Below are 15,835 nucleotides of genomic sequence, written 5' to 3' on the forward strand. Positions count from 1 at the left end.
ATTTGAGACGGGTATATCCATAAAAAGATAAAACAAAAGCAAAATATCTAGGGAATAACATTCTGTTTTGTCTTATATATCCATGTGGATAGTATTTGACCCGTCACAAGTTTGTGACGGATATGCCCGTCACAAGAAAGACTTGCTGAATTCATACGGAGTATGAAATAGAGGGAGTCGTCATCCACGTTTGAAATCTCCCTCATAAGAAAAGACAATAGATAACTATCTATTGGAACAGACGGCTAGCGTCTTCATGTTACTTGTGGAGTTGTGGTTAAGAATTCTGGCATCAATATGGAGTTTATGCCTATTGCAAAATTACAAAACTCTTCTCCTTTCAAACAGCCTAACCGATATAACGGCTAAAAAGACCGTGAACAATTTTATTATACAAGTACAATAATTAACTACATAATAATCCGATTAACCATGGATAAATAGTTAAACCATGGCATAAATAAGAACTAATACGGTACAAGGTTGCAATCAACCTCGGTTAGGTGCATGAAAGCTTTTTCTCGAACAGATTAGATAATACGGAGTATTAGATTAGATTAGATAGGATCGATTGCAAAGGTCTCAAGGAACCCAGATTGGATTCCGGGGGCTAAAGAAGCATTCTTCCACATTAGCATCAAGCAGCTTCAACGCGGTCTTAGACTTGATGCACCTTGGTGTCTTGTACTGGTTCATTGACCCTCCGCGACTTATAAACAAGTCCATCAATGCCTCAAACGTGCCGGACTTGACAATCCTTATTTCCAAGGGACCAATGCACTTGTCGTGGGTCCTACACCTTCGGTATATGTAATCGAGTTCCTCTTCGATTGTGATGCAGCATTCTTCAAGAACATCATGGAGGCTCAAGTGTCCGGGTTCTGGGATTTCCTGCCTAATTTCCCAGTACAGGATGTAGTGGCCGGGCACAGTGGATGCATCAGCATAGCTCGTGTATTCTAATAACATGGCATTGTGAGGTTCTAACAGCTTCTTTGCCTCTGTAATGCTTTTGTGAAGGTCTTCTTCGCTGGTTTTGTCGTTGTCAAGGCTTAAAACAACGTTCTTCCGGCAAATGAATCGGAATTGTGGAGCCTTGTTGTGAAATCCGGTTACTTGGAGTACATCGCCAATACGATATCTATACAAACCTACAATGTAGCTCACAAATATCATTATGGTAGTGTTGGGAACCTAGGATCGTTTTCAGTTATGAAATTAGGGACGACAACGGATCAGATTCATGCTCTATAGATATGGATCTTTGACCATGACCCCGATCCAGGATCGACAGGTCCGACTTTTTTGGTTCTATACACAAGGTGCAACAGATCAACTGGAGATCCAGACCCATTTTACTGACAGGAACTCTAAAGTCTAAACCATTTTGTCCAGAATTTTCAGATCTGTATCTGATTTGTTAATATTGGCATCCCCGGTCATGATTTCAAATTAAAATGCGAATTTGAAATTTAATCCCATTCTAAAAAGAATGTTTGATACCTATTCGTATTCTTAAAATTAAGGGAAATGCAAGAAAAACAGGAAGAACAATATACAACCAAAAGCTGAGATTTATCGAGGTAACATACCAGCATAGGTGGTCACAACAAGTTCATAATAGCAGCCAACCCTTACTTCCACCAAACCCACAACATTGTTTGGTGGAACCTCGTCTTCGTCTCCCTCAAACGACCACGCATTTTCACCCAATGGAATAAACTCGAAGTATCCCATGTTAGGAAGAAGGGTAAAAGAGACCTCAGATGGACTGCACAAGGGTTTCAAATTCACACCAAAATAACACTCAGAGGAAGCATACATAGGGCAAACCAGAGGCAACTTCTTATCACTGTAGTACTCTAAGGACGGAATATATTGGGCCATAGATCCCGTCACCACCGCCTCAATGTACTTGGCCTTAGGCCAAAGCTTACACAAAATCCCTCTCCATGATGAAGAACCACATATTTCCTCAATCTCATTTGCTAGACAAGGGTTAGGTGATAAAAGCATACTGGTCATAGCCAATTGACACTCAGGATTAGTAATCGAAAGATCAAGTTTGCCCTTTCTGATATCATTGCAGAGTTTCATCCAGTTTTTCTCAAGGAATGTTATGGCACGTAGAAATGCAGATGCAAAGACAGCTCCAAGGCGGAGGACTTGGTAACGAAGGACTAGGCCCGAGAGTAACTGACAGTACATGCTTTGGTTGCTGTCCTCACATAGTATGGCTTGGTCGGGACTGGTAAAGTCATTGGAGGGTATGTTTCGGGATCTTCCCTTAAAATGTTTGCTTTTATAGTAGCTTGTTAGAACTGTCCTTGCTGGTAAGCCGCAAGGAGTTGACATTTCTGCTTTCACAAAATAGAGGTACATGGCTTTTCCTTCATCCAATCCTGGGACATACCTAGAGGTGCAGTAATCAGTAGCAGTCTAGCAAATCCAGAAAACAAGTTGTTTAAGTACATTATTATACGAACCTACATATATAAGCATAGGTCTGGCAAATGGGTCATTCGGGTCGGGTTCGGGTTGGGTCACATTGGGTCGGGTTATTTTCGGGTCAATAACTTATCGGGTCATTTTGGATCGGGTCAAACTGGGTCGTTTGGGTCATTTCGGGTCATGATTTTGCCTTAATTAAGTCATTTTGGGTCAATCGGGTCATTTTGGGTCACTTAAATCGGGTCACTTTGGGTCGGGTCACTTTCGGGTGATGCATTTCGGGTTATTTTTGGGTCGGGTCACTTCGGATCGGGTCATTTTGGATCGGGTCAATCTGGGTCGTTTGGGTCATTTTGGGTCATGATTTTGCCTTAATTAAGTCATTTCGTGTCATTTTGGGTCAATCGGGTCATTTTGGGTCACTTAAATCGGGTCACTTTGGGTCGGGTCATTTTCGGGCCGGGTCACTTTCGGGTGATGCATTTCAGGTCATTTTTGGGTCGGGTCACTTCGGATCGGGTCATTTTTAGGTCGGGTCAATCTGGGTCGTTTGGGTCATTTCGGGTCATGATTTTGCCTTAATTAAGTCATTTCGTGTCATTTTGGGTCAATCGCGTCACTTTGGGTTGGGTCATTTTCGGGTCGGGTCACTTCGGGTCTGTCGGGTCACACTTTCGGGTGATGCATTTCGGTCATTTTCGGGTCTCGGGTGTCGGCCTTATCGGGTCGGGTCATTCAGGTCGGGTCAGCTTTGCCAGGTCTATATAAGCAGGATTTTCAAGCAATAAAACGGTCAAAATCCATGAAAAACTTTCTGATCTCCAGGGACACTATATTAACAATAAACTAAATATCTACTATATCTAGTGTATTTCGGGCGACAAATATACTTACTGCCATTTTAAAACATTTTGTTTTTCTAAAAATGCAACTATTGAAAGATAAATTCATTACCTTCCAAATAATGTAATTGAGTTATTAATTGACATTGGATAACCTTTTACTTACTAAGCCGATTTCCCTACAGTGAACAACTAATAGAAAAGTCTAAAATTAATAAATTGACGACCGCTAAAAAAATGTGAACCATGGTTTGGACTTTGGCATTACTCCTAATGTGTGCCAGGGAGGACGAAACATAAGACGCAATGTGAACTGTACATATTTATTTACTGCTAGCGAATAAGCAAGATTCAAGAGGCTGATAATTCTCTTCACTTCTTATTCAGGATGTTCCAATCTTTTAAACTTACAAACTGACCCAACCAAATGACCAACCCTAAATTAACCTGACCCGACCATACCCAAACAGGCGAACGTGAAACTGACCAACATCTCAATTAATCACGTCGAAGAGACCAACCCAAATGATCATACCCGAATCGACTTGACCCAACTCTACCTCAATTTTGCTAATATTGAGCTGACTTTACCCCTACAGATCGACAATTACGCACCAGGAACCAAAATAAGGGTTAAGATTTCATACTTTTTTAAACCCTTTTTTTATAAGAAAAAATAAATCTAAGGAGGTTGACGTTAGCGGTTGTTTGAAGGTAAAATAAGTAAAAGGATTAGAAATAACAAACTTCTACAACGGCATTGAGTGTTTTTAGCTTTGTATTTCAGTGTCAAGAGTCAAGACCATATAGAAAACATTTTTACATAAAACTACATTGTTATTATGGTATAAAAATGAAGTGCATTTGAAATAACGCAATCAACCATGGAACTAACTTAGGTCTCCTAAGAGACGATCTCTCGATAAATTTATTGGGAGACAATCGCTATTTGAAGTATAAATGGTGCCAAAAGTATTAAAATGAGTATGCTCCCAATATAAAATAGTTTTCTTTAAAAAAAAATAATATAAAATAGTTTACTAACAAAAATAGTTACAATTAACAAATAAATGGGTACGCTTGTTATGAAAACATGTACCTTATGAAAGACTGATTTTGAGTCACAAACTCCCAATCAATAATAAAAGGGTTGAGAAAAACACATAAAACAGGGTCTCTCAATAATTAATGAGAGACCGTCTCTCAATACTTAATGAGAGACCGTCTCTCACAACTCTTTCTGCTAACATAGATAAAAGATAGAGCAGGAGAACAGGGTTGCTTTCTCAGTAAAGCATTCTAGTCATTGTCTACCAAAATATTCATGATTATGTTTCTCGATTGATTTAACATCCTCTGAAAATTAAGTGACCTCCACACAATTCAGACTGCAACTAAGGATAAGAATCATTACTGGTAGAGAAAGAAAATAAAAATGTCAACTAAAAAGCTTTACTGCTCGTATCTATTGAAGAGAAGAGAAAAAAAGGGAACAATTATTTAAAGTGGAAATTGAACACAAATCTTACTGGTTCACTATTGGCATAATAAGGTTATACACAAAAGTCCTCCTGTCAAGATCTTCTGCAATTGATGGCATCAACTTAGGTTCCCCATTTGAAGTTCCTGAGCTGAAAATCAATTGACAAGAATAAAGACATGAGATTCTTCACTATTCTGAACTTAAAAGAAAGCGTGGATAATACGTTTGAAGAAAAGACAAATAACTAATATGAGACGGTTACACGTGAACCAACCCATAACCTTATTAAATCAAGAAAACATAACGATTCAGGAAAATATCCCACGTGAAACTGTCTCATATAACGCTTACTGTTTAAGAAAAATGACAAAGTAAGACCTGCATAACATCTCTGTTATATTATGGCTAGTAATAAGCGAGGAGTCCTCCCCATTGGCGATCCTCTGGATGTATGGCTGAATGCCATCATATCCAATGACTGGGACTCGTTGTTTGAAAGTAGAAATATCTTTTGAGCCCTTCATATACTTATTCAGATACTCGGTATCTTTATTCCGAGTAATTATATCTTTCAACAGTTTTTCCTGAACCTCATCAGTATTAACTGTAAGCTTTTGTAACTCCATTAATGCCTCCTCACCTTTGTACTCCAACTTCTTACCATCCATGGGAGTTATTTGCAGGTCTAAAGAAGAAAGTCACAGAGAAGTATTTCTTATGCAATGCTCTATGCTTGTAGGCAATGCACCTATATATAATAAAGGACAGAGCAAAAATAATCCAGTAAAGCTCCTTTGTTTTCAAAAGAGAAAAGAGAAAAAAATAATGTAAAATCAACACTTTTCCTGACTTACAACAGTGATAATATTTTATGAGAATATGGATAGGGTCTTTTCTACTTATTATTTAGAGCACTTTTCAATTTTTAACTTTTAATATTAAATATCAGACGTCAGATGCCAAAACTGTGGCTTCCATTTCTCGACAAGCACTAGACCTTCAATGTGGTGCGCAATCAAGGATGTCACTAGCTAATCAAGGAAAACTTATTGCATTCTCTTTATCAATTATCCATATAGAACTATGTTGTTACTTGTTAGTATGAATTTTCAGTCCTAAGAAAGTAATTAATTATTTCTAATCCTCTCTGATATTGTCAGCATTTAGATTTCTTTCCACAAAGTTTTAAATTAAACCGCCTAATAGCAACTTGTTGACACTAGTATTTGGCCATCTTGTTTGAGATTTCAACTGACCCAACTTACATTGTCAATGACCATCTTTACCATTACAGGTGACCCTGGTATTTGAAGGGGTCACTCCCTTTAGGAAGATAAAAATTCTAAAAACCCTTTATAACTGTGATTATGATGTGGTCTAGCAGCAAGTTATTGCTAGACTGTCAGGAGACTTGTTACAAGACAATAGCAGTCATATAAAAATGTACTACTACTCTCACTGTCCCAACATACCTTTCAAGATTATTTTGCATTTTGTAAACGTGTTAAGGTTGCCAGCGACCACGAGGTGACTCTCCAAATGCGCAAAGTAAAGGTCCTTAAAGATGTAGAGAGCTTGGCAGTTGGCTCCTAAACAAAAAAAGAAACAAGAATAATAACATCAATACCTCTACAATAATGCCAAGAATTAATGAAATATATTTTGCCACTTTGCCTACAAACTTGGCATACTCGATGTGATTCCCATCTCAGTATTTGATTATGGATCATTACATCTAGTGAGTTTTGTACAAGAAGGTCCTATATGTGAGACCAATCAAATAATTATCTATTTCTCATTTAATTAGAAGGTTAATGGGTTGGTCCCATATGCAAAACCATCTCATATAAGTTGAAGTGCATAAGATAATAAGCTCATGTTTCCAAAACCAGCACCAATATGGTGCTCAGATCCTCATCCAATTTCGTTCATGTTTGTAGCACTTGATATTGTAGTGTGTAGTGATTACACAAAAGAGCTGGTACAATATTGCTGCAGCAAACATGTAGAAGTGTGACCAGTATCATGTTACAAATTTTAATTAGTACTGTGACAAGATAGACATGGCAGTATCTGGTTCCTTCGGCAATTCAGCAACGCAAGTTGCATACTTATTCTTCCCAATACATGGAACAAATCGCAATATATCAGCTTCTGGCCGCTGCCATTCACGCAACAGTATTTGATGCATCATATAGCCATATATGACACCGGCCAAATCCTTAGGCATATCTCATTTAATTCTAAGATTAGTGGGTTCATCTCGTATGAGAGACTGTATCCTATACACTCAAGAATCAATAGACTCGTGTTTCCGAGACATGATAAAGCATACGACCACCTTCCCGGCATCCCCCACCATAGACGGGAGCTTTTGGGGTATATGGTTAATGGAGTTGTTAAGACTGTGGAGCAGTGGACAAAACGGAAAGCAAATACTCCCTCAGTCATTTGTTTACCATTGATTTTGGCACAAAGACCAAGGAAAAAGGAGACAGCCAATTATTGGATGACAAGTAGGCCAAATTGAGTGTGGAGAAACAAATTGCTCATCAAAGGCATTCCCAAAATAGAAAGGTAAACAATTGACTTAGACACCCAAAAATAGAATAGGTAAACAAATGATCGAGACGAGGGAGTAAAAAGCATCTCTTATTTCTTGAAGGCATATAACATCAAATCCTGTTATAGTTGACAGCATCTGTCCGTTTCTTTCTCAAGTGGCAAGTAAAAAATACAAGATTTATGTGAAACGTGAGGATCTAATTAGATTACAAAGTACAAGCAACTTGCAAATCTGCCTTAATATGTATGAAAGCATCACAAAGCAATCCAGTATTGTAGGCTTGTATCACATATATAGGCATTTCTGGTCGGATTGATAACAATAAACATGCAACTAGTGTAGCTGCCTCAATCAATTTAGCAACTTGAAAGCATCAAAGGCATTCCAATAATATATCATATAACATAAATGAGCATTCCTAGCTACCAAATTTATGTACCACTAAAAGAAGAAAACAACAAAACCCTAGCCTCTAGCAAGGCTCTTGCCTATGGCAAAGTACAGCATGGTTCAAAAACTCGGTATTGGTCGTAGTCGCGGTATAATCGGTCCTTAATCGGCCGTCGCGGACGGATAGCGGAATTTTCTCGGCGATGTCTCATATCGGTAGATTGAAAATACGATACAACTTGGCCGATACGATACAACTCGGCCGAGATTTTGAACCATGAAGTACAGTGGTCGGATCATCGGATGTGGTTGAATGTACAGTGTTCCTTCACTATGCTGGAAACACAAAGTGGTTAATGAAAATTGCATCGAGAAGTGCAAACAATTTTACTAAGATCTTTTCTCATTCACTCCATTTTATCAGGACCCTGGTAAGAAACAAGGAAAAATAAGAACCACTAAACCCCACTACACCAAAGAAAAGGTGGCTGAGGTCAGAAAAACATCCTTATCCATGTCGTCCTTAGATATCATACATCTTTACTCTGTTCAAAAGGTACCACTCCTTTAGCACATGTACTCTTCAACAAGGTTGGTGCTCGCCGCATCGGCTTTGTTTTTTTATTTTCCATTAAAGAACTAAGACCTATACCCCCACAGCTAGAGTTCTCTGTCCTACTGCCTAATTTAGCCTATCATGGCGAAACACGAATGTGAAAGCATCTCAAATTGCTGCCCTGTATCTGCAAAGCTTGTGATAGTGCCAAAGGAAAGTGAGTATTTACGAGGTTGAACCATCCTTTTCATGCTCTAGGTGGAATACATAAGTGTGCCACCAATCACATCATGGTGCCCTACAATTATCAACCCTCTGGAGTCGTATTCTCCGTACTATACATCACCATTAGTTTTTCTTCTAGGAATATAGGTGTTCGTCACATCTTTATCAATATCTTACCCATATTCGAGTGTTTCTTAAGTATGGCTAATTTATGTGCATGGCTTCATTAGGAAATCATGTACTGAAGATTCTCAAGAAAAAATTAAGATATTACATCAACAAATGCCGTGTTCACTCCTAGGAGTTGACTTAACCGGACCCAACCACGACTCTAGAGAACTTGAAAATCATAACCAATACTGATTCGCCCTGAAGATCTAGATTAAGCACAATACCCATGCAAGGCGCTAACTATCGCGCACCAAAATTCAAGGCAACCCGAAACTTAGCACAGTAGAAAGGACTCATAACCAGCAGCCTGACATTACAAAAAGACCTAACATATAGATTTTATTAGCAAGTATTTTCCGAAAATGAAGTCCCAAGTATTCACATCCATGTCAAAATGTCGAACATAAATCTGTACTAATGTAAACGTGAAATTAAGGTAACAGCTAATAGCAATATATGTTGAAGCAAACTGTTGCCGCTTCAATTGGTTTTCTTAGCTTATCTAGAAAATGGATTTCATTATTCAGAAACAAGTATACATAAAAGTACAAATTCAGTACAATGTGCATCAAATTTTTCTTATTGTGGACCAGCACTCAGCTAAGGCCATGAGGCTAATGCCAAGACAAAAGTAGGAAATGAAAGGCTATGACAAGAAAATGGTGAGTGGGAGCATAGTCATTTACATAATGAAGGCACGCTTTTGACAAGAGAAAGGCAGAGGAATAAGCATGGATTGCAAATGTGCCTTAAGTTGAATTCAAACATGCTTTTCAGGCTTAAAGTTGATAAAAGTGGTTGCTTCTTTAGTTTGGGAAGTGTGTGGTTGGGGTCATTTCATGTGTTCTTACTCCCTCTAACAAAACCCAAAACCTTAATACCATGTAAAGGTTGTGCTTAGTAATCGATTAGAAGCGACTTTCGTTGTATTCAATTTGAGCCTCGACAAATAACGAACTGAAACAACTTTGTAACAGTTTGAAAGTTACCACCAGTGTATTATGAGGCAATATCGGTCTCATTTTAGTGCAACGTCCGAAATTTTAGGAGGTTCTTTTCATGTGTTGTTACTCACTTTAAGACGCATATAGCCATATATTATTGATTCAACTGCACTGTCAATGGCTTGTGAGTTTCAAGAAAGTTGCCTGGACTTGATGGTTGTTTCTTGTCAATTATTTCTGTATTTAGCCAGCCATGGAGACACTGTATCTGATACGACTTACAATACTGTAAGAAACCTCCGTTTCTCACCTTATAGTGCTTACAACATAACTCGGCCATGTCCACTGTGAGACCAAACGATGGAATTTCCCTCACCTCGTCTACATAAACTCCTAGTATTGTGTTGTTTCCAAAAAAACCTTCATGTCTCGCCTTATATTGTTTACTCCATAACTCGACCATGTACCCTAGGAGACTCAAGATGGAATTTCACTCACCATGTCTACATGATGCCATGATCTACTAGTATCGTGTTGTTCCGAGAAAAAGAGCACTATTATCGTGCTTTGTATGCCGAAAAATCATTACATGAAACTTTTTTATATCAACACCTCCGATTAAGAAGAGACGAATGATAATGAGTCCAAAAATATACCCGTGCAATTTTGCACGGGGTTTAAGCTAATTATCATTAGGTTTCTGGCTTCGCCAACCCACCATTGAAAGCACACGTATAGTACGCGCAACAGCCTTTTCAAGAGGCATCAATGACAAATAACAAGCGCACATTCATTCAATTCATGACGTCAAAGCATATATGAGATGCAATCATGTACTTCAGTATGCTATTGACATAAAGGCAGAAACCATGTAGTGGTGTAGTAACAAGGGATTACCAGCCGTTTTTTAAGTTCTTGGAAGATTAATCTCTTGATAATTTCCTCTTAATTTTCTTTTACCAAATTAAACAGATTTTTAAACTATTCTCTTATCTTCAATTAAAACACTAAGCCTTAATATGCAATGGAAATTATTTTTACTGCAAAGTGTTTTCAAAATATAGCCCTCGTGAAGTTCCAAGTAGATTTTAAGATTTCAATTGCGTATTTAACGGTTAGGTTGTCTGCTAATGCACTCATAATTTTAGTTGTAAGAAGCTAACTTTGAGGTGTGCGGGTGCTCATGTACTTCGAGTGAAGTTTTGGTACAACTTGCTCACCGTAGGTCTGACCGGCTGGGGAGGATGAGACCTACGACGCTAGGTAGACAGACTTAGTTGAAATGGTGATGTCTATGGCTTACTTTAGAAACACCTCTGAATTGGGAGCATCTAACCTGAGTGAAGACTTGCACAAAATACATTGTCGGTGTGATGTGTGTTGCATACATAAGGTGAAGTGGACTACTACGTATGCTCTATACGTTTTCTTCTGGTTTGCTTATTATGCCACCCAAGTCCCATCACCGCTGTTATCCATAGCTTTTAGTTCTTGATATGTTAACCTCTTTGTGACTCAAAATGTTTTTGATTTTGAAGAACATAAGTTTGTCTGAAAAAGAAAAATGTGTGCCTATTGTGCATTAGACGTGCATCTTTGCCTCAAGCTTTACGTGTCATCGCCATGATCCCTTGTCTTCTATATGTACCTTTCGCCTTTCAAACTATGGTCTAGGGCTGAAGTGATGGTATTGTCATATTGGCCGTTGCTGAAGGGTTGCAGTGGTGGGTCGACGGGATGACGTGGGTGAGGGTATGAGGTCCTTAACAAAGGGTATAAATGCTACTTTGGCTAGTAAAAACACCCGAAATAAGTTTTATGAAATGAACTTCAAAGGAACATGTAAACAGTTAAACCAACAGAGGTTTGGTTAAGTAATTTGAAATTTCAGGTAAAAAGGATTGTTTGATTGACTTAAATTTGGCTAGATGAGGGAATTATACATAACAATCAATGTTAATTGGCAAAAAAAGATACATTCAAATACCTTCAGTGCAAGCGCCATCGAATCTGGGCTGTCAGGAGGAAACGTACACTTGAGAATGCAAATGTATATCTAAGAAATTATCAAGGAAACGGTATAAGATAACAATTACCAGCAAAGCTGCTTTCAGTCAGTAGTTTGACATCTCCAGTTAAACTTAGTACTAGTAACGGGAAAAAAGAAAATATATGCTCAGCAAATGCAACGAGTCTTGTATGAAACAATTTTGGGTTTTTCTATATAGTACCCTCCATTTTTTACAAATTCTATATGGCACCCTTCGATTTTTAAAGTTCTACATGATACCCCCTAAATTCAACATGCAAATCCAACCGTGACCTTGAACTTTGAAAACCGTTAAGTTATTTGTTAAATTTTCTAATTAGGTAGATGAATGACTCTTATACCCTTATTTAACGTTTAATCCACTTTCTTCCTCAATCACCTCACCATAACTAATATTCTTAATCCTTCTTCTACCTCCCACCATTTTCACCATTAACACCATTAAATCAATAATACCCATATTTATTCTTTACTTCATCAAAATAACCACACACTGATATGCTCGTTTTTTTTGCACCAATACCACTACCTTCAATTCTCTTCTAAACTACCAAAAATATTGTTAAAACAAGAAAATAAAAGTTGCAGAAAAGTGGGTAGCAAAAGGAGAAAGAAAATCATGAGCAGATGATGGGATGGTGGTGAAAAAGATGAAGAGAAAACGGATCATTAATTGGGTTAATAAATATGTGTATTGATGAACATGGCGCTAATTGTGGATTAAGCAAACAAGTTTGACGGAAAAATGACTAATTGACAGAAAAGTTAACGGAAATTATGATTAAGGGCACCATGTGGAACTTTAAATAACACGGGGGTACCTTATAGATTTTGAAAAAAGGGTACTATGTAAACTAAAATAATACGAGGGTACCGTATAGAAAATCCCAACAATTTTATTTGTAAGATCTACATCAATACTTATGCATTTAACAATATGATCATTGGGTTTATGTCACTTGTAAATCTATATCATAAAAGTTTTGACCACGAAATTTTAGGATACATTAACAAATGTTTGGACGCTCGTGGTTCAAGTTCAACCAAAATTACCCAGTCTCCAAGACTCCAAATCAACTTGAAGAAGCTTGTACACCCATCTCATATATTTTATGCCAAACTCTAGTCACAATCATGTCTGCATCTCCCTGCAATCCACCATAAAAATTACTCAGAAAATCTACTGCACCAGATATTGGCAATTTTGCATGCTGCTAAAGGAGCATTGAGAGTGAAGTTGTAAGTCATTTACATAATGAAGGCACGCTTTTGACAAGAGAAAGGCAGAGGAACAAGCATGGATTGAAAATGTACCTTAAGTTGAATTCAAATCAACTTAAAGAAGCTTGTACTCCCATCTCATATATTTTATGCCAAACGCCAGTCACAATCATGTCTGCATCTCCCTGCAATCCACCATAAAAATTACTCAGAAAATCTACTGCACCAGATATTGGCAATTTTGCATGCTGCTAAAGGAGCATTGAGAGTGAAGTTGTAAGTCATTTACATAATGAAGACACGCTTTTGACAAGAGAAAGGCAGAGGAACAAGCATGGATTGAAAATGTGCCTTAAGTTGAATTCAAATCAACTTAAAGAAGCTTGTACACCCATCTCATATATTTTATGCCAAACGCCAGTCACAATCAAGTCACAATCATGTCTGCATCTGCCTGCAATTCACCATAAAAATTACTCAGAAAATCTACTGCACCAGATATTGGCAATTTTGCATGCTGCTAAAGGAGCATTGAGAGTGAAGTTGTAAGTCATTTACATAATGAAGGCACACTTTTGACAAGAGAAAGGCAGAAGAACAAGCATGGATTGAAAATGTGCCTTAAGTTGAATTCAAACATACTTTTCAGGCTTAAAAGTTGATAAAAGTGGTTGCTTCTTTAGTTTGGGAAGTGTGTGGTGGGGGTCGTTTCATGTGTCCTTACTCCCTCTAACAAAACCTTAATACCATGTACAGGTTGTGCTTAGTAATCGATTAGTAGCGACCTTCGTTGTATTCAATTTGAGCCTCGACAAATAACGCACTGAAACAACTTTGTAATAGTTTGAAAGTTACCACCATTGTATTTTGAGGCAATATCGGTCCCATTTTGAATAATAAACCACTTTCCAGGGATGTAAGATCCCTGCCTCGATTACCAGTCCATTCCATTTTGTTTCACAAGCCACTCCGCGAATGTAAGGATCCATGACTCAATTATCATTCTGTTCCGTCTTGTTTTGCTAACCCAAAGCTCAGAGAAAAATCACGAAGCCTGATACATCAAAGAATTGCCAACAGCTCAAATACAGAAGACACCCAAGTCCACAACCAACTTATTGATTCCACTGCATACACTATGAAGGCATCATCTGGAACCGTCTAGGCGTCTATATAGACTCAAACACAGAAGCATGCCACTTTAGGTGAAGCAATGTATTATCCGATCACATCATTTTACGAGAATTAAATTACAGAATACTCACATACTGTTTGGTAAGGGGGTCGGATGTATGAAATCTTACTCCGGTGCATTTAACACGGAGAGACGGTATCCGAAACGACTTATTTTAAAGATCGCCTGATTAATTGCGTCAAATGATTGCTACTTCATAGTAAACTAATACAAATTCTCCATCAACATCAAATTAATCCACAACTAACCCTAAAACATACAATTGCAGGAACTAATTATTCAATTTAACATAAACTGAATCAAAATTGACAACATGCATCAACTATAATCACTGTTAGCTAAAATTCTACTTTCAAAACTACAAATTCTCAACAATTAGAACAAAATTAAAATAAATCCTGTTAAACAAACGATATGTTGCAACAATCTCTATCGAAACATAAATATCAGAATAACGTTAAATTTACAACGACGAGATTATCATTTATTTCAAAAAAAAAATGCAGAAAAAGATGGAGTTAGTTGAAAGCTACAGTACCTGAAGACGGGTTAAGAGAGACGCTTAGACGGAATTTGCAAGTGTAGAAGAAAAGGGCCATAATATTCATTTGTAACAAAATTTGCAAATGTAGATCATCGTGCTACGTGTATTTTTTAGTTTTGTTTAATAAAGATACATTCTCATTAAATTAATTGCATAAATTAACTTTACCTTTAATGTTATAATGTACTAATATAATCTTAGTAAGAGTTAGAAAATGAAAGTTTATTACAATGAAAAGACACTTTAAGTTAAGTTATTTTTTCTGTTAAACCATTTTTACTTTACTATAAAAATTAACTCTATAATGCTATATCATATTGAACTAGTCTAAACCCGTGCAAATTGCACGGGTTGTTATTTCCGATCATGTTATAATCAAATAATATAAAAGTGATGATAAGTTTCTTTATCTTGTTACCACGCCGCTTTAAAAAAATGCTACTTTATCCGATTACTCAGGCCGGGTTAATAAACGCCATTATATATGATGCTATTAAATTAGGAAATGGGTAAATGTATTGAAATTCGTATTTAAAATAAATAAAACAAATATAAAATAATAAGAATAATTTAATTTTGAAATAAAGCTTGCTTATATATATGTTTTAAAGCATAACTAGTTTTGAAACCCGTGAAAAATCACGGGTCCTATAAAAATTTCCTTTTTTTATTAATACTACTTGTATAAAATATATTTTGATTTGAAAACATTGTAGACGATAAAATAGGATGTAAATTATGAGATTGAACATAATAACACGGTAATATAAACAATAATAATAATATGAGATTAGTGGGGAATAGAGGCATTGCATTTGTCGTTAAAATGTGGGTCTTTGTAAAAGATACAAAAAACAATCTAATCATGAGTAACTCTTCTTCTCTTTTATTACAAACCTAGTAAATTAATGGGATTTAGGCATTTAATAGAGAGTTTTTTTTTAATGTATATGTTAAACGGATGACGTTGTTCATTGCTCTGATGATTCATGATTTATGTTAACTCGTAAATTCAGTAATGATTTGCATTCTCAATTCATCATACTCAAGTTAAATAGTCTAATTACATGTGTATAGACATAAGTTGTTTATATAGAAATCAATGATTAATACTTATACATAGGTTATGTATTATGTAACTTCAAGATATTGGTGCTCCGGAGATTGAGGAGTTTCTTAACCGCCAATTTACCAAAG

At 36.9% G+C, this 15,835-nt stretch overlaps 1 protein-coding gene across 5 annotated transcripts; it reads right to left on the reverse strand.

Annotated features, from left to right (window-relative positions):
* Positions 1–359: 359 nt before the first annotated feature.
* On the reverse strand, positions 360–14,714 carry LOC141591790 (putative indole-3-acetic acid-amido synthetase GH3.9). Of its 5 annotated transcripts, XM_074412249.1 has the most exons (11): positions 14,633–14,714; positions 13,685–13,953; positions 13,189–13,353; positions 12,993–13,084; positions 12,732–12,826; positions 11,616–11,684; positions 6,249–6,365; positions 5,155–5,524; positions 4,823–4,924; positions 1,593–2,413; positions 360–1,151 (listed from the first exon to the last, which is right to left on the reverse strand). In XM_074412249.1, exons 8-11 carry the CDS (start codon positions 5,442–5,444, stop codon positions 583–585), a joined length of 1,782 nt encoding a protein of 593 aa, XP_074268350.1. In that variant the 5' UTR covers positions 5,445–5,524; positions 6,249–6,365; positions 11,616–11,684; positions 12,732–12,826; positions 12,993–13,084; positions 13,189–13,353; positions 13,685–13,953; positions 14,633–14,714; the 3' UTR covers positions 360–582. The 5 variants fall into 5 exon arrangements, with proteins under 5 accessions (XP_074268350.1, XP_074268352.1, XP_074268351.1 ...); XM_074412251.1 differs by lacking the exon at positions 5,155–5,524 and having other exon boundaries at positions 13,755–13,953; XM_074412250.1 differs by lacking the exon at positions 5,155–5,524 and having other exon boundaries at positions 12,685–12,826; positions 13,189–13,953.
* Positions 14,715–15,835: the final 1,121 nt, after the last annotated feature.

This window comes from Silene latifolia, chromosome 7, assembly GCF_048544455.1.
Source record: "Silene latifolia isolate original U9 population chromosome 7, ASM4854445v1, whole genome shotgun sequence".
NCBI lineage: Eukaryota > Viridiplantae > Streptophyta > Magnoliopsida > Caryophyllales > Caryophyllaceae > Silene > Silene latifolia.

Coding starts and splice junctions, on each gene's coding strand:
- LOC141591790 (XM_074412249.1), bottom strand. CDS start 5,444: ATGGATGGTAAGAAGTTGGAGTACAAAGGTGAGGAGGCATTAATGGAG. Junction 2,414..4,822: donor ATTATGCCAATAGTGAACCA/GTAAGATTTGTG, acceptor CTGCACCTCTAG/GTATGTCCCAGGATTGGATG. Junction 1,152..1,592: donor TGTTGTGACCACCTATGCTG/GTATGTTACCTC, acceptor GCTACATTGTAG/GTTTGTATAGATATCGTATT.